The 26,546-nt window shown below is 39.0% G+C and overlaps 1 protein-coding gene across 3 annotated transcripts in view; it reads left to right on the top strand.

The window, feature by feature from the left end:
• FBXW7 (F-box and WD repeat domain containing 7) overlaps positions 1-26,546 on the top strand; it is a 162,052-nt gene that overhangs the window by 26,567 nt on the left and 108,939 nt on the right. The window contains exon 1 of one of the 3 annotated variants that reach the window (XM_085222211.1): positions 9,489-9,647. The exons of 1 other annotated variant lie outside the window; for it this stretch is intronic. In XM_085222211.1, coding sequence (XP_085078337.1) covers positions 9,504-9,647 — 144 coding nt within the window. In that variant the 5' untranslated portion in view covers positions 9,489-9,503. Of the gene's footprint in view, positions 1-9,488; positions 9,648-12,092; positions 12,231-26,546 lie in introns of those variants that run through there. One more of the 3 variants, XM_003205441.5, reaches the window with a different exon arrangement.

Here is a 26,546-nt window from a genome sequence, read left to right as displayed (position 1 = left end):
ATAACATCTGTATATTCATTGATTATACATAGTGTGTGATTTCTTAGTTGTAAATAGTGAATGGTAATTTAGTTACTCTAAATTTTAACTTAGTTGAAGCTGGTTTAGTTGTGTTATGGCAGGATAAAAGAACACCCAACAAAATGGAACATGAGCAATTGTGGAATTCACCTTGCCTGTGTCCTTAAGCATCTTGCTCAGAGGAAATAAGTGTGTTTGAATGGAGACTACACAAAAGGAAGTAAGTTACCTACTGCTGTGTATTGTAAAAGATTTTGGTGTCCTTATTTCCATCTCACTAATGTCCAACTAAATATATATTTAAACAAATCGAAAACAATCGCCAGGAAAAAAAACACCACAACAAAATCTATGACAAATCAAACAAATTTCTGATGTAACAGAAGATCCTGCATGTATAATTCTTAAGGTCTTGCATTTTCCAGTGTGACTCTTAGAAATCTGTGAGTGGGGAATGGGTTGCTTGGGTTGTTTGCTAGTGGGTGCAGCATGCAGCCCACATGGTGCTTTTTCGATGTTGGAAGAACCCATAAGATGAAGAGTGTTTAACAGAAACATTTGTTTTGCTTAAAGGTCTCTTTGTATTATTCTTTAGTTAAGAAATTATGAAAGTAGAAATATTCATGTTTTCCTGTCTTAAAGGTGTTTATATGGTGTTCAAATATGTCCTACTGATTAGTTTGCAGATGATTTTCAAGGCTTTGCAGAGCATGTTAATCTCTGACTTAAAGAAACAGTTTGAAACAGTTTTCTGAAGTATGGACTAACAATTGTTGTCTTTGTAACAGAATGATAACTATTTTTCCAAGTTGTTCAGGCATCTTTTGTTGGTTTTTCTCCTCCTCAGTCTAGAATGTGCAGTGGTTGTCATTTAGGACTCTTCCATATAATTGAACATGAGTCAGTTCAGTTTGGTGTCGTTTTAAGACCTAAGTACTTCAGGCAGTTTGATAACAAGTAAGTTTTACATATTATGAAGATGACTTGTAAACAGAATATTCTGGGGCAAAAAAATGTTCAGAGATGGAGGGAAATTGAGTATTTTCTCCCAATAAAAAATGCTGTTTAAAGGCACATAATTGCATATGAATTTAACATCCTTGTATACCTTTTTCTACTTCAAGTTAATCAGTTTTCAGTTGCATTACTTGAGGTGGCTTACTTTATCTCTACTAGCTGCTTAGGGCTGCAGAAAGATCCATGGATGTGTAAGTTAGCTCCCAGCTTGTGTGCACAGGTGACCTTGCTTATGCCATCACCACTTAGCAGGTGTTGCACATTCTCATATTACTTAAAGCTCGTTAATGTCTGTATGGGAACTGTTGATTGTGGCCTGAGCTTCTGATTGACCACCTGAGACAAGCAATGAGTCAGCCATGGGAGCACAGGTGAAGGCAATTCACCTGTGCTACCAGAAGGGACAGAGCCACCCTCCACCTCTCCTCCATCCCATTTAAGGGCTGACTGCCACTGAGGAAGGATCTCTTTCTGGAGCTTGGTCTTTGTGGAGTTTACTGCGAGCCTATGACAGTGGTGAGCGTTTCCATTTATTCTGGCTTTCTTTCCATCGTGATAATCTTACTAAGCCTAACCTTTGTGCACCTACTGATTGTAGAGTGTCCAAGAAAATGTGTGCCTTAAAACACCAGAACTAGTCATAGTTCAGAAGTAAAATTCTGTTCCAGTAATATGTAAAGCGTGTTTGGGATGTCCTGCTGACAGCTTACTATTCTTCACGGCTATGTCAGTTGTTTGTAGTTGTTCTGCCCCGCCATGGCTGGGGTTGCTCACTGGTCAAATGTGAAGGCAGTTGTAGATGATTAATCAGGTGGAGCATGGAATGCTTGGGAAGTCTTAAAGAGGCATGCTGGAGATTGAGCTCCTGCTCTCTCTGAGCAAGATGCAGTATGTTTATTGCTGCAGTTCTGTGCTTGGTACTGAACATTTTTCTCTTTAGCAAGCTGGCTCCTTGCTGTCAAAATCCTTACCTTTTATTTTCCCTCTACTTTAGTTACAGGAAAGGAACAAAAAGAACCCCAAAAAACTTCTTGTCAGCTGCTTTTTCTTGTCCTGTCTTCAAAATTGTATCCCTCATGTTCTGTCCCATTGTTACCGATATACAGCAAGCTGATAATGTAGTCATTCACCTCTTTACTGTACCAGTGTTGTAAGCAATAGTAAGCATTAGTCTCATTTTGTTGACAAAGTGAGAAACAAAGTAGCAAATGAGTGTGGTCATTGCGTATGGCATCTGTGGGTTTGGTTGTGTTTGAGGTTCTGTATTAACCCTGCTGGCTCAAACTGCAGCATCTTCAGCCTCGTCATGTCCTTTCATCTCCTTATTTTCCTTTTCAGTTTGTATTCTGTACAATTTTGGTAAATTGTACTGAAATAGCATAGAGATCAGCATAGGTGATGATTTTTATTGTGGCCTTCTGTATTTGAGTGTTATTTTCCAGCCGAATCAACTTTCCAATTCTTCCCTGTCCGACTACATGAACAGTTACACCTCTTTACTCCTTTGTATGGGAGTGTGGAATTTGAAATCTGTATCCTGGCGTAAGTACCTCTGCTAATAGAGACACTTGCACTTGGCAGGCAAGATACTTATTTGCTTACGTGAAGTCTGCTAATGTTATTTCACATTAAATGCTGCCAGCTTCTGCCTCTAAGGCAACTCAGTTTTTCAACTAAAGTTATCAGGGGAATGAAATATAATTGTGTACTGCTATGAACTTTTATCTACATTAAAAATAGCTTTTAAAATTTTGCTGACCTCCTGGTGTTAAACTGGCATTATTCTCTATGACTTGTGCATACGTACAGTGTTAACATTAGCTATGGGTAAGGCTTGCAGAGAAATCTGCACCGTGACCTCTGACAAGGTCATGAAAATGTACTTCAAAGTGAATAAGGGCTTGAGATAGAATATTTTGGAAGATAATATCCATAGCAAATATTTTGCCTTAATGTAAGCCTGTAGATGGAGGGTGAGGCTGGAGTGGAGAAACAGGGCACAAAAATGCGTGTTATTTAATAATGGTTATGTTACCATTGTAAGTTTCTATGTGAAGTGGCCAGTCACCTTTGTTTTCTATGTCTTAAACATAACAAAATCCAATCCACTTGTTTCCTGCAGCCTGAAGAGCAGAAAGGATTAGAATAGCTTCATTGTTGTTGTGGTTCTTGAGAGCCACATGAAATACAGTGGGAACACTGATCTGTATAAGGCTCTTGTCTTTCTCTTTTCAATTTTGAAATTGGTTTGCAAGGTTTCTTATTTGAAATATTCACACTTGGTAGCGAGGAAGTGAAGGACTGCTTTTCTATGCACTCAGACATGGAGAAATTTGGGAGTTCTTGTTTGGTTTTGTTGCGCTTCCAGGGGTTCATGGCCTTTTCAGAAAATGCTGCTGAGAAACTGTATTTCAGAAAATTGACTTTTGTCTGCAGCTCTATGAAGACCTCGATTATTGAGGAGAGTAAATAAGTTAATGAGGTTAAGCAAGCTTTAAAATTAAGAATGTACGTAAATTCTTTAAAAGCGTTATCCAGCTTTTATGCTGTGACTTCTCTTGTTCATGTGGTAATTTCAGCATTGAAAGTTTGCTGCATTGCCTGAGAGCCTTTCTCCTCCTCTGTATGCTCTGTGCGAAGCAATACCTGTGCACCTGCCTCTGAACTAGGTGTTTCAGCCCCACTGAGTCTAAGGCGTTCTGTTTCAAGGATCTAGCAGGGATTCTCTGGTTACTAACCCATGATTCTGGAGAACAGTTAGCACCTTCTCTGTGGTTATGGGGTGTCTGTTCGGAGAGGCAGGCTGTTCTCCTTTTTTCTTCCGTCAATATGAGTGGAAATGGGTGGCTCTGAAGTGACCAACCACTTGCTTCTGCTGTGGTTTACAGCAGCATCCTCACTGTAAAACATCAGTTACCTTGTTACATTGCTTCAGGATTTTTGTTCATTACCTTAGTTTGGAAAAAGGGTATCAACTCGTAATTAAGTCACCTTTAGGAAAAGATACCAAGCATAGATTGATAGTGTTTCCTTCAGAAATCAGCAGACAGCCTGAAAGAAGAGCTCTGAAAGAGAAGTATTTGTTGCTTATGCTGAGGAAAGTATTAACTGCTTCAGTGCTGGGTTACAAATTGGCAGTCAGCTGAGTGTTCATTCCCAAATGGCTTCCTAGAGCTCCAGAGGAGGAAAATGATTCACTGTCAAGACAAACCAGTGTGGGTATCTTGAGAAACTTTAATAGTTTGAGGTTATGTTAGCATACTAAAAAGGAATACGCCATGTATATTAATGTGAATTTATTTCATAATCTACTTGAAGGATTACTGATATACTGTATTCAATTGGTCTATAATCTCCTGCTGTATTTCTGTGCTGTGTTTAAAACAAACAAATTAAAATAACAAAAACAACACACACACACACATGCACATAGAAACAGCCTTAGCTTTTTCCATGTCTGCGGAAGCCAGTTCTCCATCCACATTTATCATGGGGGAACACTCTCCTTGTTCCATCTCCTCCTGCCTACATACCTGTAGAACACCTTATTTTTTCTCATCCCTAGCCAAGTTCAGCTCCGTCTGTGCCTTGGCTTTCCTGAGAGTGGAAGTTTAGAATAAATATCAGGAGGAAGTTTTTCACTCAGAAGGTGGTGAAGCACTGGAACAGGTTGCCCGAGGAGGCTGTGGATGCCCCATCCCTGGAGGCATTCAAGGCCAGGCTGGATGTGGCTCTGGGCAGCCTGGTCTGGTGGTTGGTGACTCTGTCTGTGGCAGGATGGTTGAAACTAGATGATCTTAGAGATCCTTTTCGACCTAGGCCATTCTATGATTTTTTTAACTTTGTTTTAGGCTGTGTATGAGTATGTTCAAGTCATTGTTGAGAGTACTTCAATTACATACAGATAAAACTTTTTTCCTTGTTGCATCCACATGCAATAAATATTAAATATCACTTCATCTGTGTGGAATACTTTAGCAAAATTGAGACAAATGTAATTGGTGTATGCGTCTAAGATATAATGAGCATCTGAAGTCTGTTAACCTTTGGGGGGGGTGGTTCTTGCGAAACAGTATAGAACCAATATAGAGTTGGTATCATCACTTTTTCTTGAGCAGAATCCAGGTACGTGGACAGATGCAAGATGAATACTGAATGTGAACACAGTATGGAGTTGATGAGAAGGCTGTGTGCATACACCTGTAGGCTAAGGAGACTCTAATTTGGGAGGCTAATGATGATCCAACATCTATATTGGAATGTTTGTCAGGTCAGTTAGTTAAATATGTCACTGTGTTTCAGGCAGCAAGTCTTCTTCAGGAACGAGGAACAGCAATGGTGTGGATTGTTGATTGTCTCGCATGAATAAGAAGCAAACCTCAACATCACAGTGCTTGTGAGCTCTTGGAAGCCAGGGCTTGGGTTGTGTGCCTGTGCTGCTAATGGGCTGAGGATGGCACATCCACTCAGCTTCATAAGAGTCTAACACTGCAAGTACTAGGTCTGTGTTTTTTCTTTTATCTCTGGCGGAGGCTGGGAACAGTAGAATATCACTGTTAAATTTTTTGGAAAAAGATACAGGGTTGGGTGTGTTGTTTTATGAATAAGAAAACTTGGCATCAGGAAAAGAGGGTCAGGTAGGAGATGGGGATCTTAGTAGGTACAAGGTGTTCGTGCTGTACAGGCTTCTGTAGTTGCACAATTCTGGAACAAAAAGAGTTTTATCTTGCTTTTTCAATCCTTTTTTGTAGTCCTCATTAGGTGGATGGGAAGGGAGAGGATGAGCCTGAGTGTTGTCAGACAATCACCTGCTCTTCGCCTCCCCCCAGGCTGGGTAGAAGGGGCTTTGAGAGAAGCTGATGAAGCTGGAAACCACTTCTGTTGTGTTGCCTTGGGCTACACTGCTGAAAATGGAAATTGTTTCTCAGGTCCTTCCTGTACTGCTCTGAAACCTGCCTGTTGCACGGACAGTATGCTCGATGACTTCTTAGTTTCATTTTCAAGTCTTTCTCTCAATTTGCTATCTTTGATGTGACAGTTCAAGCATCTGAAGAACATTTTCACATATTTTAGTAGGAATTGTCTTGGATTTCTTGAGATTGCAGGAGATGAAGCTTTTAACGCAATTTTCTGCTTTTCCTACTGCAATTTTTTTTTATTACTAGTAGCAAGCCTTCAGTTAGAGGCTATGTTTTTCATATTTACCTATTGCTCTTTTATATGAAAGAGTGTTTTGCCCTCTAGGCATGCCAGTTAAGCAGTTTTTTGGGTACTGTGAAAAAAAATAAGTAATTTAGACTCAATTAATGACAGAATCACAAAATGGCCAGGGTTAGAAGGGACCTCAAGGAATCAATTAATGAATCTCTAACTCCCCTGCCACAGGTAGGGCCACCAACTTCCCCATTTAATACTAGACTAGGCTGCCCAGAGCCCCATCCAACCTGGTTGTGAACACCTCCAGGGAAGGGGCATCCAAAAGCCATAAACAATCCTGTTGTGTTAAGTTCAGGTTTCACCAAGCTTGTGGAAGTTGTGCGAGTTTATGTAATAATAATAATAGTAATAGCTGGTATTCTGGAAAGTATTTGCAATTCCAAGGATGTTGTCTATGTGGCTTCTTCCTGCTAATGAATATTATGGAGAAGAGCATAATGCATCTAATATTTTAGTTGGAAATAAGGAAGTAACAAAGGGGGAAAAAAAGGGGGGGAGGGCAAGCAATTTTATTTTCAGGTCAAATAAACTTTAGAGAGTAAAAATGCATTGAAAATTTTGCTGATAGCCAATGCTGGAAAAGCAGAAGAAACAATAGAGTGGTAACAGCAGTGCAAAATTTGACTGTCTTATTTTAAATGACATCATAGGATGCTTTTGGGGGAGGAAAAGAGTTAATTTTTTAACTGTGTCACTGTCAGTGGAACATAAGTGCCATTGTGTATAGATAAGAAAAAAATTCTTAGAATAATATTACCTTGATATTCCTGGAAATATTAATTTGGCTGATAGTTATTCTATAAAGCTCGATCTTGTCTGTCACTGGCTCTGTGTGCATCCTGAAATCAATAGTACATTAAAGAAACTGCATGAGGAAGGGTAAAATTCATAAATAATGAATAGCAGGCTTTACTGCTGGTGTTTAATTTCTGCTAAGAATAATACAAATTCTGTTGAAGTACCCTTGTGCTTCCTAACCTTACTGTATGCAAAACCATTATCGAAAATATTGATGCTTTCCCTTAGTGTCTCTTGTTAAGAAATGTATCTGTGCAATCCTTTGCCATGTGCTGCCAAAGGACAAAGCTAGAGCTTTTATTTATGAGGAATAGAGGTGCAGTGAGGATATTTGTGTTAGAACTTACCTGCAGTCTACTGGCAGACCCGTAAATGAAGGAAGGGAATGTGAGGGTTGATTTTCGTGACCATATTTTTAGTAGTACAAACAAAAAATGCTTGTGAAAAAAGATGTTTCCTGTGGCATGCAGGACACATGCAATTTTGCATCTGAGAGCTCGGTCCTTGCACTTTAAATCTGTGCATTAATTTTTTTCATTAGCTCTCTCTGCTTCCACATCCTGCACGTTGCTGGCAAGCATGCATCAGCAATGAGACTTACTTCACTAATGTGTCTGGCATCTCTGAAATGTGACTGGTCACAGCTATAGCTGATTCTTGTAAAGTTGGTTCCTTTCAAGCCATTTAAGTCATTTTACCTATTACTAATTTAAGTTTTCAATATAATGTGCTCTTTCGATGAATAGCTGCGTAGAATCAGCACAGGAAGAGAAAAGTCCTTGGCAATACCGGCTCAATTGCATCTGCAGATGAGGATTTAAAATTCTATGCAGCAGACAGTACCTCCAGCAGGCGAGTAAAAGGTTACTGCATTATTTTGTTTGTTTGCATCTGTAGTCTTTATCTACGGAAGGTTTTTTTTATTGTGCAATTTGCTGTGCGTGCTTGTACTTAGACCGGAAATGCATTTAATAGAAACATGAATATCGAAAGGGCAGAGCAAGGTGAAGGGAGAGGCTCAGTTCAGCTTTAAACCAAGGAGAGGGAGGGGGAAAGAGGGGAGAGCAAGTAAAGGGGAGGGGAGGGAGCAGAAGAGAGATTGTTTGGAATGCAGCATAATAATGAGAAGTTTTCTGTAAATATATTCGTTGAAGCTGCTTTCCTGTCACTTGCATTTGCTTAACCTTTTGATAAAAAGGATGCTGTTGAACGAGACAAGCACCAATAGCTCTGTGAACGTGACAATTATTTCAAGTCAGATTATCCCATAATCAGGTTAAGCAGTTCTGTTAACGTGAGATGTCCTTTCAGAAATAGTATTGCATACATTTATTAAACCAATTAATAAGAGCTTTTTCCAGTGTCACTTAGATTATATATAGAAAGCAAAAGGAATATAGTTATTGCATTAGTAATAGTAATCCCTTGTAATGATCAAATATTTCCAATTGCAATTTCGTGTTAAAGAAACATTGAGAATATTTCTAACCAAGATATATGAGTTTCTAAAGGTTAGTAGTGCTGTTTAATTCAATTAAGTAGTCAGGCGTAGTTCTGCCTTTCTGTACTGCTTTTTCCTTCTCAAAGAGAATGGCTCTTGGCAGACCTTCCTAAAGCTGTTTATACTAGTTGTCTGTATCTCGTTTGGAGAGTTGGTTGCAGTACCTTTTGACATCCTACTTGAAATTCTCTTAAGCTTTTTTCATCCTAGGTTTAAATTATTACTGTTGACTTCTCCCAGTGTTACTCTCACATAGCTTTGTTGTAGCCATTCTTATTTCAGTATTTAATAGACCCGAGTAGCATTTATCTCACGTGCTCAGACATGGCAAGTGACTTCTCTTCTTCCCCAGTCATTGCAAGAAGTCGGTCTGAGTGCAGCACAAGCGAGGTCTCGTCGCTCCCCCTGTGTGACTGGAGGCTCCTTGCCAGGCACAGGAGTTGCGGCACTCAGCAGCTCCGTGAGAGCAGCGTGCTGGGAGCAGGAGGCAGGATGCTGGAGGCAGGGTGCTGGGGAGATGAGGGGCGTGGGGCCGGCAGGGTGGGGCTCTGTGCTGCTCGTGTGGCCGCCCCTGCCTGGGGCCTGGCCTGGATAGGCTGTGCTGCTGGGGGGGGCTAAAAGGGCCCCGAAGTGACGGGAGCTACAGCAGGAAGAGTGGGCAAGCAGTTGGGAGGGAGTACCTTCCCTGCATCTTCTGCTAGGCAGCTGGCCTTCTCTTTAGAGCAGCTTACTTTGTAAATGGGAAAACGTACACATCTTTTAAAGGCAAGGTTTTACTTGCTGATGAGACTGCTGACATCTTTTTTTAGAGAAATATGGGCTGCTTTTCTGCTTAGCAGTGCTAATTTCAGCCAGCAGGCTGCAGAATGAGGCAGCTGGCCAATTTTGAGTCTGTACGGGACAGTGCCGGTCCTAATTTTGTGAGGAATCAACTCGTCTGAGTAAGTCAATGTGTGGCTGTGGCTGCAGCATTATTTCTTCTTTAATGAAGAGGCTGGGCTGTTCGACCTGCTGCTCCAATCTTCTATCTTTCAGCCATACAGCACAGCAGTTGCAGAGACTATCCATTGAATGTCTCAATCAGCCGAAGAAGGTAACTATATTTTACATTCTAAATACACCATTAAAAGGGTGCTGCATAATTTGGATTTATATGAAAAAAGACAAATTTCAGATGTTCTTAGCAGTTTTCTTGACCTTGCAGTAGCTATCCAATATCATTTAGCCATTATCAGGTTGTATAGCAATAGAAATGTGCTGCAGTAATTGATTTTGTAATAGGATCAGGTGATTTACTGGCTGCACTGACAACCACTTGCTTGCTTTTTCTGAGAAGTGGAGCACTCTAATGGATGTTTTGATTGCTGCCTTGAGTTGCTCTGAAACTGCTAGATGCTAAGAGATGCAACATCTAATTTGTCAGAATAAAAACTTCTCTAGCTGTATTCTCCAAAACCAATGAAAATACATTTAAATTTTTAATACTGACTCTTTAGGTTCTGGGTTCTTTACGTAATTGTTTGTATGTCAAACTGGTAATTCCTAGCTGGTTTTGTGAATATCAGCTTATCCTGTGAGCACACCTTAAATCATGTGAGCACACCTGTTACATGCATTTCCTGAGAATTTGGTTCACCCTAAGCTTAGTTCAAGGTCTAGGGGAAAGTAGACAACAATTCTTCATTGTCTGCTATTGGGTGTATTATCTGTTAAATACTATGTTTTGGAAGCACGTGCTTTGTCTCCTCCTCTTTACTCTGTTTCTTTTCTCCTCCCTTCCCTTCGTTTAAAGCTGACTGTTTGGAAACCAAGCCAAACAAAAAATATTCCGTATGAGAATGTGGATTTTACTGTAGGAAAAAGTCATTGGAGCTTTGATTCATTGAAACTGGGGAGCTTAATTGGGTCAACCTTTTGGACCAAATTGTCTTAGTCTTATAAAATGGAAACGTCTTGTCTTGTTAAGCTTCTGTCTTGCAAGATACATAATAGAACATTCATCTCCAGGTTAATTGGAGAGTAGCATGAGCACAGTGTATGTGACAGTGGTTACTAATAGTTCACACAATTCTCACTTTAAAAATACACTCTTGAGTTATATCCACTATGGTGCAAGAATAAGCATTTATTTTGGAGCGCTTGCACTTCTTAATGGTATATCATACATGATAGGAAGCTTAATGGAAGTAAAATAGCTTTTAATTGTTATAGCTAGTTTTGGACTGAAAACAGCAAAGAAAAAATGCACCAGGAAGTACAAGAGTCTCACATGGACTCTGAAATATGAAACAGACAAGAAAAACTTCAGTGCACTGAAGCTTAGAGGAGGACAGTCACTTAGGCTGCAGGACATGAGTATATTGTGTACAATAGGTGATTTAATTACTTATTAACTTAGCGAGGAGGAATAAAAATGGCTCAAGAAATGATATATAGACTGATTTTTTTTTTTGAGTTGTGACAGTTGAACCCAATTGGGATTACAATCAGTGAGCAAGAAACATATAATTTAAACCAGTAGTTGTAATTTGGCTTTCCACTTCAAAGAAGGTAAATAAAAGAAAATTGATGATTGTTCATACAACTTGGTACATTTTTCCTTATGAGGAGAACACACTCCTATTTCATTGACTGCTCACGTAGTGTGCAGTTTGGTCACCTTCTTAGCTGTGCTCTAACATTGTGAAATGAACAGTGTCTCCTTGAAGAAATAGGTTGTTATCTCACCAATTTGTACGTGAGAAAGGAAACAAAAGCTCCTCTTTCTCCAGCACAGAATAGATTTTTGAGTCTGAAAGAACCAGCCATTGTGCTGAAGTAGCAGAATGGAAGCTGAGCAGTCCTGCTTCAAGGTGGTGGTGGGGAGCAGGCTTCTCTGAACGAAGCCTGCAGGGAGTCCTCAGTGATTGTTGAGTCTGGTGACTTGACTTGAGGGTGGGGGTTCAGCAGTGATCTGACCATGTTTCAGTTCTTCGTATTGCTTTAATAAGCATTAGGAAGTGCAGTTATTGGCTTGAGAGGCTAATTGAAAATCACTTCAATTTAAAGAAGTTAACCCGATGATAGAAATGAGCTTAAGTGGTTTGCTTTCACTTTTAATGCATCTTTCTCAAGGTTAGCGTGCACTACATAGGAATTTTGCCACCATAACATGTCCTTTAAAAGTGTTTGTGAGAAAGTTGTCGTGATCTAGCTTCTAAACACAATGACAGCATTAATTATGCCCTGTCACTTAAGAAACGAGTCTTGGTAAATCACTGAGAAAAACAGTTGGAAGGAAACCGCGCTTTTCAGAGAAAACAGAAAACAGGTTCTTGTTGTAAAAATGCTGGTTTGTGTGCACAACAAAACATGCATGACTCCGTGAAACTGTAGCCAGGGCAAGAAAAAGTCCTTTCTGTTGACAGCAATGTATTACTGAAATAGTAGTAAGTAGTGATAATATGTTCTGCTGGAGTACTGTTGTGCTAGCAGAGCAGAATGAGTAATGGCACTAATTTAGCAGCAGTATCAGGACTGTTAGGCTGGGCTGTGTTCCGAGCACTCACCAACAGATCTATAGCTGCAGCTGCCCAAGCTGTGGGGTATCCCAGCACCCACTGCCTGCCTACAGACACGGGGGGCCTTGCAGCAGGAGCTACAGGGGAGCACTGTCTGCCGTGTGGAGATGTCACATGTATGTATTGGACTTGACATATAGCACCCTAATTGGTATAATATTATGTTTGTCTACTTTGTGTATGTGGTATTGTGTATGAAACGTTAGGCAAAATATTATGGTAAACCTGTAGTAAAGTCAGAAGGAAACCCGCTTTATCCATAATGACATGCACTGCTGAAAATTAACTTTGCTAATTAGGCATTATCATTTTCCAAAATTAATTTGACTGTGCACCTTGTAGTAGGATGATTTTGCAGGCTTGAACTATCACATGTTTAAAGCATCTCCCAAAGTGTTGGCCAGGAGCATCTCCTCATCATCTGCTTTCCTTTATTTAAAGAAAAGTGAAAGATTGATATCAATTCTATGAAAGTCAGTGTTGCTAATAGCCATTTTACCTGATGAATTGGAGTTCTCACAGGTGTTTCCTGGAGAAATACTGATAAAATGATATTTCCTGGAAAGACTTGCTTTTTTTCAATTACTCTTCTTTTTTAGCTGATCTAGTTTTATCTGATTGTGCTGCGATGTGATGGTCCTGATCTGGGTGTGTGCTGGCAGTTGTGTGTACCCCTACTGCCTTTTAGGGAGCTGAAGGCATTACCTGAGTTTGAATATTTCTTAGCAAATGGGGAAGCTGCATGGTCCCTTTGGAGGTGTTCAAGGGCAGGTTGGATGGGGCTCTGGGAGCCTGGTCTAATATTAAATGGGGAGATTGGTGGCCCTGTCTGTGGCAGGGGGGTTTGAGATTTATGATCCTTGAAGTCCCTTCCAACCCTGGCCATTCTGTGATTCTGAGATATACCAGCCTTTGCATGAATTAAGTGAATAAATTACTGTATGACTTGAAATATCTCAGTCCTTTTAGAATTTCTGTGTTCTAGAGATGTAGCACAGACCTTGATTCCCTCCTGACTCAGCCTTACAAGGGCACTGATATCACCTGCACAACCAGTTCTGATTCTGCTTTTGATGGCCATGGGCAGTGTGCATGTGCACAAGTGTATGGTTGTGTGTAAATATATATGCACTCTAGCTGCTGTGTGTGTGTGTGTATATATATATATATATATATATATAAAAAGAGAAAACACAGCAGCTAGAGTTAGGATTTGTTTTCGTGCTTGTTTCCAGCCACCCTCCAAAATGGTGATTTCAGAAACTTATCGTGAGATCTGAATGTCAGGCTTTGTTCTCTCACAAATAAAATTTCTGATCGTAATTCTGCAGTTTAGATGGCAGTCCTAATGGTTCTAAAAGGAACTTGGCAACTCCCCCTGGGCTAAATTTATCTCTGTAAAGCTAATGGCTTTAAAAAAAGAAAAAAAGCAACAAACAAACTAAAATCAAAACCTTTTATTAAAATGACTAGCTGTGTTACAAGAAAACATCTATTTAGGTACGTACCACAAAAAAATAGCCTAAATTTACCTTTTTAGGTCAAGAACTGTAATAAACTTAAGCTCCCATGAAAATGCATTTTCACACTTAGCTTTCATTGAACGTGCTATTTAAGAACTAAAACTTCAAGTCTGTTTTTGTGGAGATCCCAGCTTTCCATGTTTTGTTTATGACCGAAGAAAACCATTGGCCTTATAGTCAGGGCATTGAGTATTCCAGCAGGCTGAGGCACTATGCATTTCTTGTAGTCCCTTCAGTTGTGCTATTGCATGCCTTCTTCCTGCATTAAGAGCTTAGTGTAGTTGTAAAATAATGGGAGAGAGAAGAGTTGCTAAATTCTTAGGTCTGGTGGCCTACAGTTTTCATGAAAGAGCTGGTTTGTGCTTTTTTCATTAACTTTGTGCATCTCTGCTTAGTTGTGCCTTCCCACCAGTGAGCACCTGGTCTTGTGGCTGGGAAGCTGGAGGGTCATGGTGCTGTCTGTTCAAAGAGATGCCTCTGCAGTCAGAAAGAAGGTAGCATGGATGGTGAATACCCTCAGAGTAAGTTCATATCTAAATATCAGCAGTTTTTTCTGAATAATCGTGAATCAAAAACTCCTCTCTTGCACTGTTTGAATGAGGGGATAGAGGTGAGGATAAGGAAGTGAAAGGAGGAAGGTTACAGTATGTGTGAGATGGGGCATGCTGAGAAACTTCATAGGGAGGAGAGGGGAAGAATGAACAGACTTGAGGACAGGGGAGCTATCCTGTCATCTGGGCTGGCCAGCTGCAGAATAGCCAAGGTTTCCTTTCCTTCTGCAACACAAGCTTGAGCTGCAGTGACTCTCAGAGCATCTCCCTCATCCTTTTGATGCAAACTCCTCAGCACTACAGAGCCATCACCCAGCATCATCTGTCCTGTTATCCATTAACTCTCTTAATGATTCCTTTCTGTATTGATGTTTCAATTTTCTGTGGTCTTTCTCAAGGTCATGTGACTTGTCTCTTTTTCAACATACATAAACAAACAAAACCCAAACCAGCAATACATAACTTCTTTGGTACTGTTTTTCACTGTTGGTATAACGGAAAAAATGATGGCTGTGCAGTAAACAGCAGCACTTAGCAGTAGAATCGTATTACTGCTATCAATATTGGCATTATCAGAAGGACAGCAGTGTAAGAGAGAGCAGTGTCCTCTTGCTCAAAGTTAAATTTAGGATGGGGGGAAGATTGGAACGGTTTACCAGGTTGGTAGATTTTCTTGATTCCAACAGGCTGGTATCCTAAATTGTGACTTGAGTACCATCACTGTTTTACCAAGGGCATTACAAGTGCTACAGCACAGACAGTCCTGTAAGCAGTATTAAAGACTGTGGGGTTCTAGAGGTTCAGATTAAATGTTGACAATTTTAATCAAACTAATTTTTGTATACAGTTTAATTAACTTTCCTGTTAACTCCATAGTGCTAACTCCATAGTCCCTCAGAAATGTTACTTTTTGCTCGTTAAGTTATGCAAGACAGCAGCAAACCATAGAGAGTGAAATGCCTCCATGGTAATGGAGGCTTTCAGACTTCAGCAGAAATATCACTGGAGCAAAACCAAGCATGCATTCTGGGCTTGGCTGGTTTGTAACACACTCCAAACATCATCTTACCTACTGGTAGCTTTGTGTTCCTGACAATTCCTGCAAATGAATTTTGTCTTATTGTGGCTATTACCTTGTTGACTTTCAGCCTTGGAAGAAGTTGTTAGAAGGGATACGTGAAGAGTAAGGTTGATTTGGTATGAACCTTTCTGATCATTCTTGCGAGACTTTCAGTTGCTTAAAAATATTTTACACCTTGTAAGCTGAATGCTGTACTTGCTCAAGCGCTGTTTAATAAAGTGATTGCAAAGATTTTTTTTTTTGCTGGTACATTTTCTTTCCAAAGCTTCTATTCTGGAAATTTCCAACAGAACTTTCTCTAACAATGTTTTTTTTTCTTTGTTTTAGAAGCTTTTTTTTTAATTTAATATGCCCTAAACTGTCTTTGCACTTACATTGTAATGGAAGAAAAGTAGAGAAGCAAACATGTTGCATGCTGGTACATTATACTTCGCAGATAATCGCAGCATTAAATTGTAAGCTTAACAACTTATTGTCCGGAGACTTCAAAAGATTTATTTTTTCATTAGTACATATGATTTTTTTCTTAATTCCATAAGACAACTCTTTTTACCTTTATCTTCCCTTCTGAGATGTCACTGGTGATACCGTATTGATCTATTAAAAAGATTTGCACTGAAGCTTTTTACTTGATGCAGGCTGTCTTTTTCAATTATAGCTATGCTGCTATGCTGTGCAGAACACTGTAGTTAGGGTTGTGTCAGCATTTATATTTTAAATCCCTTATTTTTATCACAGCTTAATACTGGCAATAAAAATTGTTTTGTGGCATATCCGTAGCCTTCACAGTACTCAGTGATATTTCATTGTCTTAGGACTACTCAGGTGCATCTGAGCTAATGAAAGCTTAAAACTTTGTGTTACAGTTTTTATCTCTGTAACTACTGTTTTCAGAGTTTTTAAGGCTGTTTGCTTGCTTGAGGTACTGTTGTTCAGCATCTTAGAGCAGTAGATCTCATGGAACCATTCTCTGGCATCTCTATGGAGTTGACAACAGCTCCTAAACCTTAATTTTTTTCTTCCTTTCCTGTCTTCCCAACATTGTATTGCTCTCAGGAGGACCTGATGAGAATGAGAGAATGACTATCTCAGCTGTCTTGTTTTCTATATGGAGGTGACTGTGTATGAATAGAGAAGCAATTTATGCAGAGGGAGGTTGGGGTTATTTTCTGGTGATATGAGAAACATTAAAGCCATGGTAAAAACAAACAAACAAAACAGTTTCTGATGTTGCAATTAAAGCTGTTGGAACTACTGTGCATGAGATGTCTACTGGTTGAAGATCCAGAACTCAATCATACTCCCTAACGATTGGAGCATGAAGGAACAAGAGTTGGTTTTTCCTGAGTGTTGCTGGTGAGCTTGCCCAGCCTCCTCATGAAGGAGTGAAGCACTCCAGGTCTGCTTCATTATCTTTCTTATCTGGGAAAGGCACAGTTACAGCTGTCATGCTCTGAGAGCACGGCTGAGGAACTGCTTGGGCGGGAATGTCTCCCACAGCACAGAAAACAGTCCAGAAGCCCCACAAAACAAAAATAAAAATACAGCAGAACAAAACCAAAGGAGATCGAAGAGGTGAAACTGTGGTGTAGCAGTGCTCTGAGCTCTAACATGGCTATGGTCTTGGTTTCACAGTTTATATCACAGTTAAGTTCAATGCAGCTAACTTTAGCAAAGTTAAAGCACAAATCTGTCTTCAAATGGCAGACAAAATTGCTTTCATGTTGTATGTTGCTAAGATAAAGCAGTCAACAGCAAAACATACCATGTGTACCATAGCATTGAGCAACCCAGGAAACATGATGTTTCTAGGGCGTATTTTATTATGCTTCTACTGAATAATGAGAGAAAAAAAAACTCAGCAGATACATTTGTGCTCTGTGGGCATGTATGTATACATATACGGGCCCTAAGGACACAAAAAAGAAAGTGAGACTGTTGTAATGTATATGCAGAAAGAAATAATGATTCATTCTCTCATCTGGAGTTGGGGAAAAAATAACACAAAAACTTGACCTTAACTTGTAAGCATTTGTTTTTTTCACCGTCTCTATAGTATTTTTTGGAAATGTAGACCTTATTCCTTCAGTTTCCTTTCTGTCATGTCTTCACCAGTACCTGGGTAGTGTTTTTGCCAGCTGTAGGGGGTTGTGCGTTAGCTAATGCAGCTGTCACCTGAGCTTTTTTTTTTTTTTTTTCCCTCCAAGCTATTTTGCTCCATCTGCTTGCCCTGGTCACTTTCATTGCTTCTACTTTCCCAGGTGCACTGTTTTCAGTAATAGTCAGTTTGTCCCTTTTTTTCTACCCTTTTTTCAAAGAATGCAAATTTTGCCTCTCATTCCTCCAGCTGCTTATGCCCATACTCAATACTCAAGACAAGGAGTAATATAATTAAATTATAGTATATTCATATCATACACAGAAGCATTTTTCTACCCACTGCCACAATTATTTCTCACAATATTTTGAGTGACAACAAACTATTTCTTGAGCAGTTTTAGATGACATAAGTCAATGAAAGGAAGAAACTGCCAACATGGACTGAGTGGTAGTGCAGGAGCTAGGGAAGCAGTGCTTTGTTTTTTCTGTCTTGGTGCTGTGGCAGCCTATAATTTTGAGTGAGAATTTACTGATGATTGATAGGTCACTAATGGTTTTCTTTTTACCTAGAAATATATCGTTAATACAGTGATGATTCGGTATCTTAAGTTGTGAAAATCGTGTTGCTGCCTTAGTGCAATACATCCGAATTTTTGTGGTGTGCCAGCTGAATTTAAAACAAAATATGAGTTAGCAACCCAGTAATACAAGTTAGTAACATCAGTAGTTGCTACCTATTCCATTTGAGGCTTGATTTTTTTTTTAATTATAGCTTTTTTATATATGTATATGCTAGCTGATCTGCTGTTAGCTTTCATCTTGGAGAATGGGAAAGCTGCAATGGCTGTCGTATAGACATACTTACAGATATGTTTGGAGACTTTCCAATATTGTATTGACACAATCTATTTTTGTAACCAAGGCTTTTTAAGCTTTTTATGTGTTCATTGATAGCTTCTTCTGTAAAAATGTATCTTGTGATCCCTGTACACAGACTGTTCTTTAAGTATGTTAAGCATCTTGCTTAGCTGTGTACTGCTGGCATTTCTGAGTTTATAAGAATGAGTAGTTAAAATATTTTGTCTGAGCTTCATCCTTACAGAGCTTCAGTACAGAAATTGGTAGGGGGATATAAATAATACTGCATTTGAAGATAATTGCTATTCAAAAGATGCAAAAGTTGCAACTTAAAATAATCTTTCCTGGACCACAACTTTCCTGGCCACGTTGGTGACTGTTGCTTCCATTCTGGACAAACTTACAGAAGACATGTTTTTATTTATGAAGAACACGAATAGATTCTTATGTTTCAGTTTTGACTTAAAGGTGTTGCTTTATGCAAGATTTAACCATCCTTTCACTATTTTGTAACGGTAATTGCTTTACCTGAAAATCTTTTCCCAGTAGTAGTCTGCTTCCAAATTCCTTATGATTTTATATCTCTGTTAATCAGGCTGTAAATCACACTTGATGGTTGTGAGCTGTTCCATTGAGTAAGCAGCTGCCAAAGGTAAGAAATAGACTTGGGTTTGGAGCGTTTCAGATTATGTTTGTGGCCGTAGAATGGGATACCTCCACCCCTTCCAACCAGCTAGGTGTACATAAAAAATGCAAAAAAAAAAAAAAAAAAAAAAAAGGCAAAAAAAAAAAAGTTACCTAAAAATGCCAAACCCAGTCTTGTACCACAATTGTTGCACCATACTTGAATACAGGGAGGAGGCTTACACTTTCAGAGTCCACGAAACCTTCACTGTAGGACAGGGACTGTTTTCCTCGAGAGGGGCAAAGATCCTGACTAGCCATGGCTCGGCAGGGTAGTGTAATGTTTTGTAATAGCTGTTACTTGTCAGCTTTGCTAGGGGTGGCATTTTTTTTCTTCTCTTCTTGAGTGAAGAAGGATCAGCTAATTTTTCTTAGATAGTAAAAATACAGGGGAAATTAACCATAAAGGCAAACTATAAAAAAGAGTGAACAGTAGCATTAAGAGTTGTTTTCCTTCTTAATCTCTTCAAAAAAAATTTAGTCAGGACCTTTTCAGGCATTTACATGTGTTGAAATATGAGTGCAACGTTTGTTTTACAGATCCAGGTGAGTTCAGGACAAAACATATATGGAGATTTTCACAACTAGGTCTTATTTTGTCCTGAGTACTTCAGCTGTCATCTGATGTACTTGAATGTGCTGGCAGTAGCAAGTGGGTACAGGATTTTATATCTGTATGTCAGTAGAGGCTGTTTCACTCAGTGCTAATACACAGGGTGACTTCTTGTCTGTGTAATTGCAGTGGATTACAGAAGTGCTAAAAGCCGGTAGCCTCCTGTTCTTGTTACTTATGAAACAAGCCTTTAATGTGAGTCCTTTTATGTCTGCTAATGTAAGAAGTACACTTGGAAAATTTCCTGTGTGGTCTCTAGAAAAAAATTAAGTGAAATATTGAAGAATCAATATGGAAATTACAGAGTAGCTGAGAAACTCCTTACTCTTCACAGTGAAAATTTAGCATTAAGAGATGCTATCATTAAGATAAAAAGCAACAACAGAAGACGAGATAGAATTAGGATGGCAGTTATTGCAGGCTAGACCTTACTTCCTTAGCAGTGCTCTTCTCTTTGAAAGTTGTTAGAGCAGCTCTCCTGTCTGTAGTCTCTTAAAAGGTAACAGTAAGATGGCTTGCTGTGGTATTTCTTAACGTACGTTAAATTTTGAGTTAAATAGGTGAGCCAGTCTTGCCCGTCCTTTGGAAAGTACTTGAGTTGAACTGGAACAATTACTAAGATTCTATTGTTGGTGCCAGCTATGCTCTTGCCTTGAACAAGAAACGTGAGGGTAATTTATGTGTTGAGAGATCTGTAGCATAGTGGCTGTCTTGATTAAGCTTGATGTTTCCAATTCTTTGTTTTCACCTGGATGCGTATCTGCTCCTTTGAAGTAGGTGAGTGTTTTATGCTATGTGTTAGTAAGCATGCTTTGTTTAGTAGGAAAAGGGTTAAATAAGAAAGTAATGCATTTATTTCAAAGCAACACAAACTGAGGAGAAAAAGTGGCATGAGAAATGTTGCCTGATTTTTGGAAAAGAAAATTTCTGTTACTGCCTCAGATAAACTTGTTTTCAATGACAAGTTGAATTCTGTTATAGCAATATTGATAATGAATTACTGTTGTTATTCCAACCTCATATGGTGCTGTAACATAATCCTTCTAAGTTGGTGAAATAGTAGGCTAATCCAAAAAGTAAAATTTCTTCTTTCTGTTACTCAAACATTACTCAAGGGAATTATAATTGAAAGAGAACATGGAGACATAGGAAACCTAAATTTGTGAACGTAATCAACACAATAGCATCTTCTATCACTAAAGGTTATGGACTGAATGTGTGGGGGAAAGAAAAATATGCCAGAATAATTCCATTTTTCCTGAGGAGAGGACTGGGATTTTGTGTGAATTGTCTGTGGACCAAGTCTCTGTATACTGAATGAGGTGGATGCTACTCCAATGTCTGTAGTTGATCTTTGACTTAGATAATTAAAACTCTAGGTTTAGGAACTACAGAAAATAAAACACTTAAAACAAGTATCTGTTTGACGGAGTATATGAGAAATAAAAAGATGATGGTAGTTCACTGGCTGCGTAGCTGTTATAAATTTGTTTTAGCCATTTCATCTGAAAAATTCTTTTATCAACATGTGCAGCTTTGCAAATGTATGGCTAATTTCCTGAACAGGAAAACTTAGGTAGTTGAATACTTAAATGTTGTGCTGTTGCTTCTGGAAGGATGGCTGTGGTGGATGTCCTGATGACATGTAGGTGGCAGATCAAGCTTCACTTGCAGTTGGCATTGCTTTTTGAGGGGGAAACAGGAAGGATGTGCTGCTTCTATTCACAAGTAGTTTTCTTGCATTTACTTATGCCATTTGAATGCAGCTATACCTTTAGTTTTTGGAAAAAAAAAAAAAAAAAAAAGAGTTGTCAGAGAACTGCTTAAGCTATCTTTTTTTTTTTTTATTCCATAAAAATTATTGATGTCTCCAAGTCAAACTATTGTTATTACTAGATATGAGAGAACCTCTTGTTTGCAGTCTTCTAGTACTAGAGCTGAATTTGTTTTTGCATGTCTACTGAGTCAGTGGCTTTTTTCTTGTATCCTGTTGCAACTCTGTTACAGAGTTTAAGTAGCTCAGTTTTTGCTCAGGGTGCCACACAAAGCTTGAGTATCCTTTTTTTTTTTTTTACCACATTGATGATATGATACTTGGACCATGTTTTGCGGTGCAAATCTGCGATCTTGAAAAGTTGGCTGTGGCGAATAAATGATTTGTCTGTCTCAAGTTATTTTGGTATTTCATGCTGAGCTGCAGCTGTTCTATGTATTAATCTGGTTGGTGTTCTTTTGGTTGGTTTAACATCTTGACTGTTAGATTTTCTATTAGGAAAGTCTTGTTCATAACAATATCACTGTGTTGCAAGGACAATGCTGCTTGGAATCCCTTCATCTCAATTGTAAGAGAAGCTTTAAATATAATTAAATTAAGGAGTTGAGTTTTTTGACTTCGTGAGATGTTCCTCTTCTGGATGCAATTTGTCTTGAAGCATAAAATAAACAATCAAGTACTAATGTTATGAAGTGTCCATTTCTGCTTGTTTCAGCTGTTGCTAAATATAAAAATTGATATGCTGGAACACTTATTCCTGAGTCGTCAACTTTTTCCTAGCCCTGCATAATACAGCAGATCAATAATGCACTTTCTTGGCTACAGGCGTTGAACAGATCTGATCCTGTTTACTCTGTATCTAGTAATGAATTATCTATAATTCATCTGAGGCCTTATATTGTATAATTTAATCCACTCTTCATTTTTTTTTTCCCATTGCTATCTCTGTATATGTAGTTGACTTCTAGTTTTAAGCTGTCACATCTGCCTGGAATATTCTCAGTTGTAACATACAGCTTCTGAGTTAAATTTCAGATTTCTGTTCAAAATATGCTTTTTCTGTCATGTCATTAGCAAGTCCCACTTTCCTGTGTTAGCACTTCCGATTTCCTTGTGTATTCCTTGCTATATTTGAGGAACCAGCAAGCAGCAAATCTATATGTTGCAAGCAACTGTGTTGATTTTTTTTTTTTCTCCCCATATTCCTTCTCTTGATCTGTGGTTTGTGAATTCTGATAAGCAAATGTGTCTATTAGAAAGCATAGATGGTGGACTCCACTGTGCAAGAGAGACTTGTTTTGTTCTCTTTGGAGAGTTATCTGTTTATGGACAGTGGTAAGTCCTGGTTAGCATTTGTCAAATCTGTACTTGGGCAAATGGAAGCATCTGTATTTGGATTTTACATTACATACTATAACCTATTCGCAGGTGATGCACACATTAAGAAGCAACCTGTATTGTGCTTCTCAAACAGCTCCTAGACTTGAACTGTTTTCAGAAATGTACTTAATTATTGGTATTGTTTAGTGGAAAGGGTAAATGTCGTATATAAACAAGCAGGGATAGATTAACTTCCTAGATCCGCTCACAGGGTATGGTAATACTCGGAAAGATACGTCAGACTTGACTTTCCCTCCAATTTTCTCTCAAAAGGGCAGAGCTTTGACATGCCATTTAATTACCATCTTTCACTACCCCTGCTGTCTTTCATTATTACTGCTGAAGCATACAGTTGGCATGCATGTGGTTATTACATAAGCAAATGAATGACAGGTCATAAACAACTGCAAATACTTCTCAAAATAACAACATATTTTGGACTTCTCATCACGTCTTGTAAGCTTATAATAACTCCTTTATAAAATATAAATGAATATATGACCCACAAGCATTGATTTTATCGGCTTTTGTGTTTAGCTGTCTTGGAAGTAGAGAATGGGCACTGCTGCTGCCAGAATAGAAGAAATTCAGTTGATGTAGATTGACCTGCATCCTATTTCTTCTGCTTTATTACAACCTATTACAACATCTGTGAACACTCTGTAGCTATCTCTGTATTGATGAGGATTTGATAAGAGCACCCCATATTCCTCAACGATGGTACTGCATTTTGTAGTTAGAAATCACTAGGTTTTCAGACATGCCAAACTTACTGCATGTACATGGAACATCCTACCTTCTGCTCTCCTCCACATCTCTGCTTTGTTTAAAACAAATAAAACAAACAAACAAAAAAAAGTGTTATTGATTGGTTGATGATAGTCTGTTCATCCAGGGGATGCTTTAAGTGCTTTACACATCACACATTTGGTTGTTCCCTGGATAGTGTACCACAATTTTGTTAACCTGAAAGTTATTTTTTAAAGGATATTTTTCAAGAAATGTCAAAAGGTTAGGTTTTCAGTTCCTTAGTTTTGGATATTAATAGAAATTGTCTTGCTTTCCTGCCTGTGTGTCTGCATCTCAGGGTCTTCTTCTGTGTAAACTGATGACTTTGCCTTCTGTCCATAGATAAGGAGTTTTAGGCAAAATTATTTTCTCAGACCTTTCTGGAGAAGTAAATAAGTAAGTGATAGCAGAACAGAAGCAGATGTGAGTGTATGTAGTGCAATTGTGGCAAAACCACTATGTTTTTATCTTTCAAAAGACCTTTTGTCATAGTTAGCAGTTGTGGAACATATGTGGCCTTAAATGGAATGTCTCTTCAAAGTCTCTCTAGAAGGGATTGGTGATGTCTTCGCTTGTGTTTGTAGACTTGTTTTGTATTGGCTAGATTTATGAGGTTACTGCAAGCAGTTTAGGAAGTAAAATTATTTTGGGAGGTAAGTACTTTGGCCAAGTAGTAAATTCTGTGGTGTGTTTGCAATCTGGGTATTTGCATGGCCTTTTTTTTGTACTTGAAAATTTGTCCTCATGAGCTATCTCAGAATGATGGTTTATGACAATGACTGCCAAAGGAAGAAGCCTACAAATTAGGGTTATGAGATACGATTATTCTGATAATTCAGTTTGACCAATACTCCGTTCTTCATTTCTGAACAAAATAACAATAGTTTCTTCCCTGGACAAAACTGGGCATTTTCATCAAACTTGCAACTTGTTCTCTCCTTAAAAAGGAGAAGTGGAAGGTAGCAGTTGGTCTCTATGTCACCTCTGTGGTTCGTTCCCCTGGGCTCCCTGCTGCAGTCTCTCTAGTCCCTCAGGACGGCATCCCGTTCCTCAGGTGTGTCAGCTGCACCATACAGCTGTTCAGTAATCTTCCCTGGCAGAGAGGTGAGGCTGACAGGTCGGTAGTTCCTTGGTCCCCTCTTTCTAGCCTTCTTAAAAATGAATGTGACGTTGTCTTTTTTCCAGTCAGAAGGGTCTTCACCTGACATCCATGCCTTTTCAAGTATCATTGAGAGTGGCATGGTGACTGCATCAGCCATTTCCCTTGGGACTCTGGGGTGCATGTCTCTAATTGCATTGTGGTACTGCTCGTGCAGTTGCTTTCTAATCTATTTCAGGCAAAACAAATCTGCTTTGCTAAGAACTTAAACTTTTAAGCTAACCTGGCTCATTCTGACTCAAGCGGATTAATGATGCTTACGTGCACAGGTATGTCAGGGGATCTGGTTGGATACAGTGATAAGCAGGTTGAGGAGAGGCTGGACTGCACCTCAGGAAGAGTTTATGCATCTACCTACACCTCTGTTTTTTCTAGTTTATTTGAGCAGCTTAGTTAATGTGTCAGGAAACGTGAGCAAAATAAATCCAAAATAAATCTTGTGCGCTTTATTCCAGAAAGCTTACAAAATACTTAGTTTCTGATAGCTCTAAGAGTTATTACCTACTCTTGCAAAAGTTGGTGCTTTTGTTGTAGTGGTTGTTATTTCTCATATTGAATCAAGATACCTGAAGCACTTAAGGAGCATGGGATTTCAGGTCCGTGTCTGCCCTTGAAGATGGTTTAGCTTGGAAAGGTATTCTTGTCTCAGTCTAAGTAGAAAGTGCAGATCTGTAGTCCCTGTTGGTGTCACTGCCCCATGTTAACTACAATACCTTTGAGAATGACTATGAATTTCATAAGAATGAACACCAGTGTATTAGTACCGCAGTGAATAGGAAGTATGTTCTTGTTTGTCTTTGAAATCTATAAGTGATGCCACTAGGAAATGCAAGCGTATTTCAAAGCCCAATTTCTCTCTTGGATTCTTACTGGAGGAAGAAAATTTGTTAGCCAGATATTTCTCAAGTGTTAAAATGATTGAAATGGAAATGTAAATACCTTAATTCATCTGTAATTATTTTGTGTAATGAAGCTTCTGTTGAGCAGATATCTAGCTCTGACTTTCTGGTGACCACAAAGTGATTATTGGATTTTGGATAGATTGGTACCATCTATTAATCAGCCTTGCATCTGAGAATGTGGAAGCCCAGTGTAGGTTGTAAGAAAAATTAAGACAGAAATAGGTGTGAAAGCTATGGTGGATGAATTGGACATCATGTTGTCAGCTTGGTTTATACTATATTCTGTTTTCGTCAGTTTAGGACTAGACTTCTTGAGTTCAGTGAGAGAGCCTTACCATTAGAAAAAGCCTTGGGCTGTTGCAGTGCAAGTGATTACTGTAAGGAGCAATTTACAGTCTTCAAGCTGTGCCTATCATAAGACAAAACCTAATCAGCCAGGTTTTCCCTTAAGGGCAAGTACAGACACTCTGTTCTTGTTGGTGCTACAGCTACTGCTAACCAAAGTATTATTCAGCAAGTCTTCCAAACTGGAATTATGTCATTGGAAACAGTTGTAGTGAAATAAAACAACTCAACATGTATGTGCTGGAGATAGAACAGTATTGTGAAATAATGTGACATTGGCCTTAACATTTTGTCTGGGTCATGTATTTTTACATGTCTCTTTACTGAGCATCTTTCGTCTGTTAGAAAACGCGTGACCAACATAGAAATGTGCCCTACCTGTTCCTTGTATCCTTGAGATCCGTTCTGTTTTCTTCTGCGTTAGATTCTTCAGGCTCCCTTTCCTATCTCTTTGAGGCTGTAAGTGGCACGTATGAGACAGTTTTCTCTCATAGACTGTACCATATCAGCTGCTTTAGATTTCCACCTGTTATCAGCTGTCTGACAAATCTCTCCGAGAACATCAAGACACCCTTCATGGAGGCCAAAGTAACTTCATCTACTTGCTTCAGAAATGTGCTGATGTCTTAAGAACTGAGTGGCAACTGTGTAGCATAGCAGCTGACCTTTGCAA

The sequence above is a fragment of the Meleagris gallopavo genome, chromosome 4 (genome assembly GCF_905368555.1).
Source record: "Meleagris gallopavo chromosome 4, MGAL_WU_HG_1.1, whole genome shotgun sequence".
In the NCBI taxonomy this organism is placed as follows: Eukaryota; Metazoa; Chordata; class Aves; order Galliformes; family Phasianidae; genus Meleagris; species Meleagris gallopavo.
Note: the sequence above shows the minus strand (reverse complement) of the source record. Positions and strands in the feature narration are given on the sequence as shown.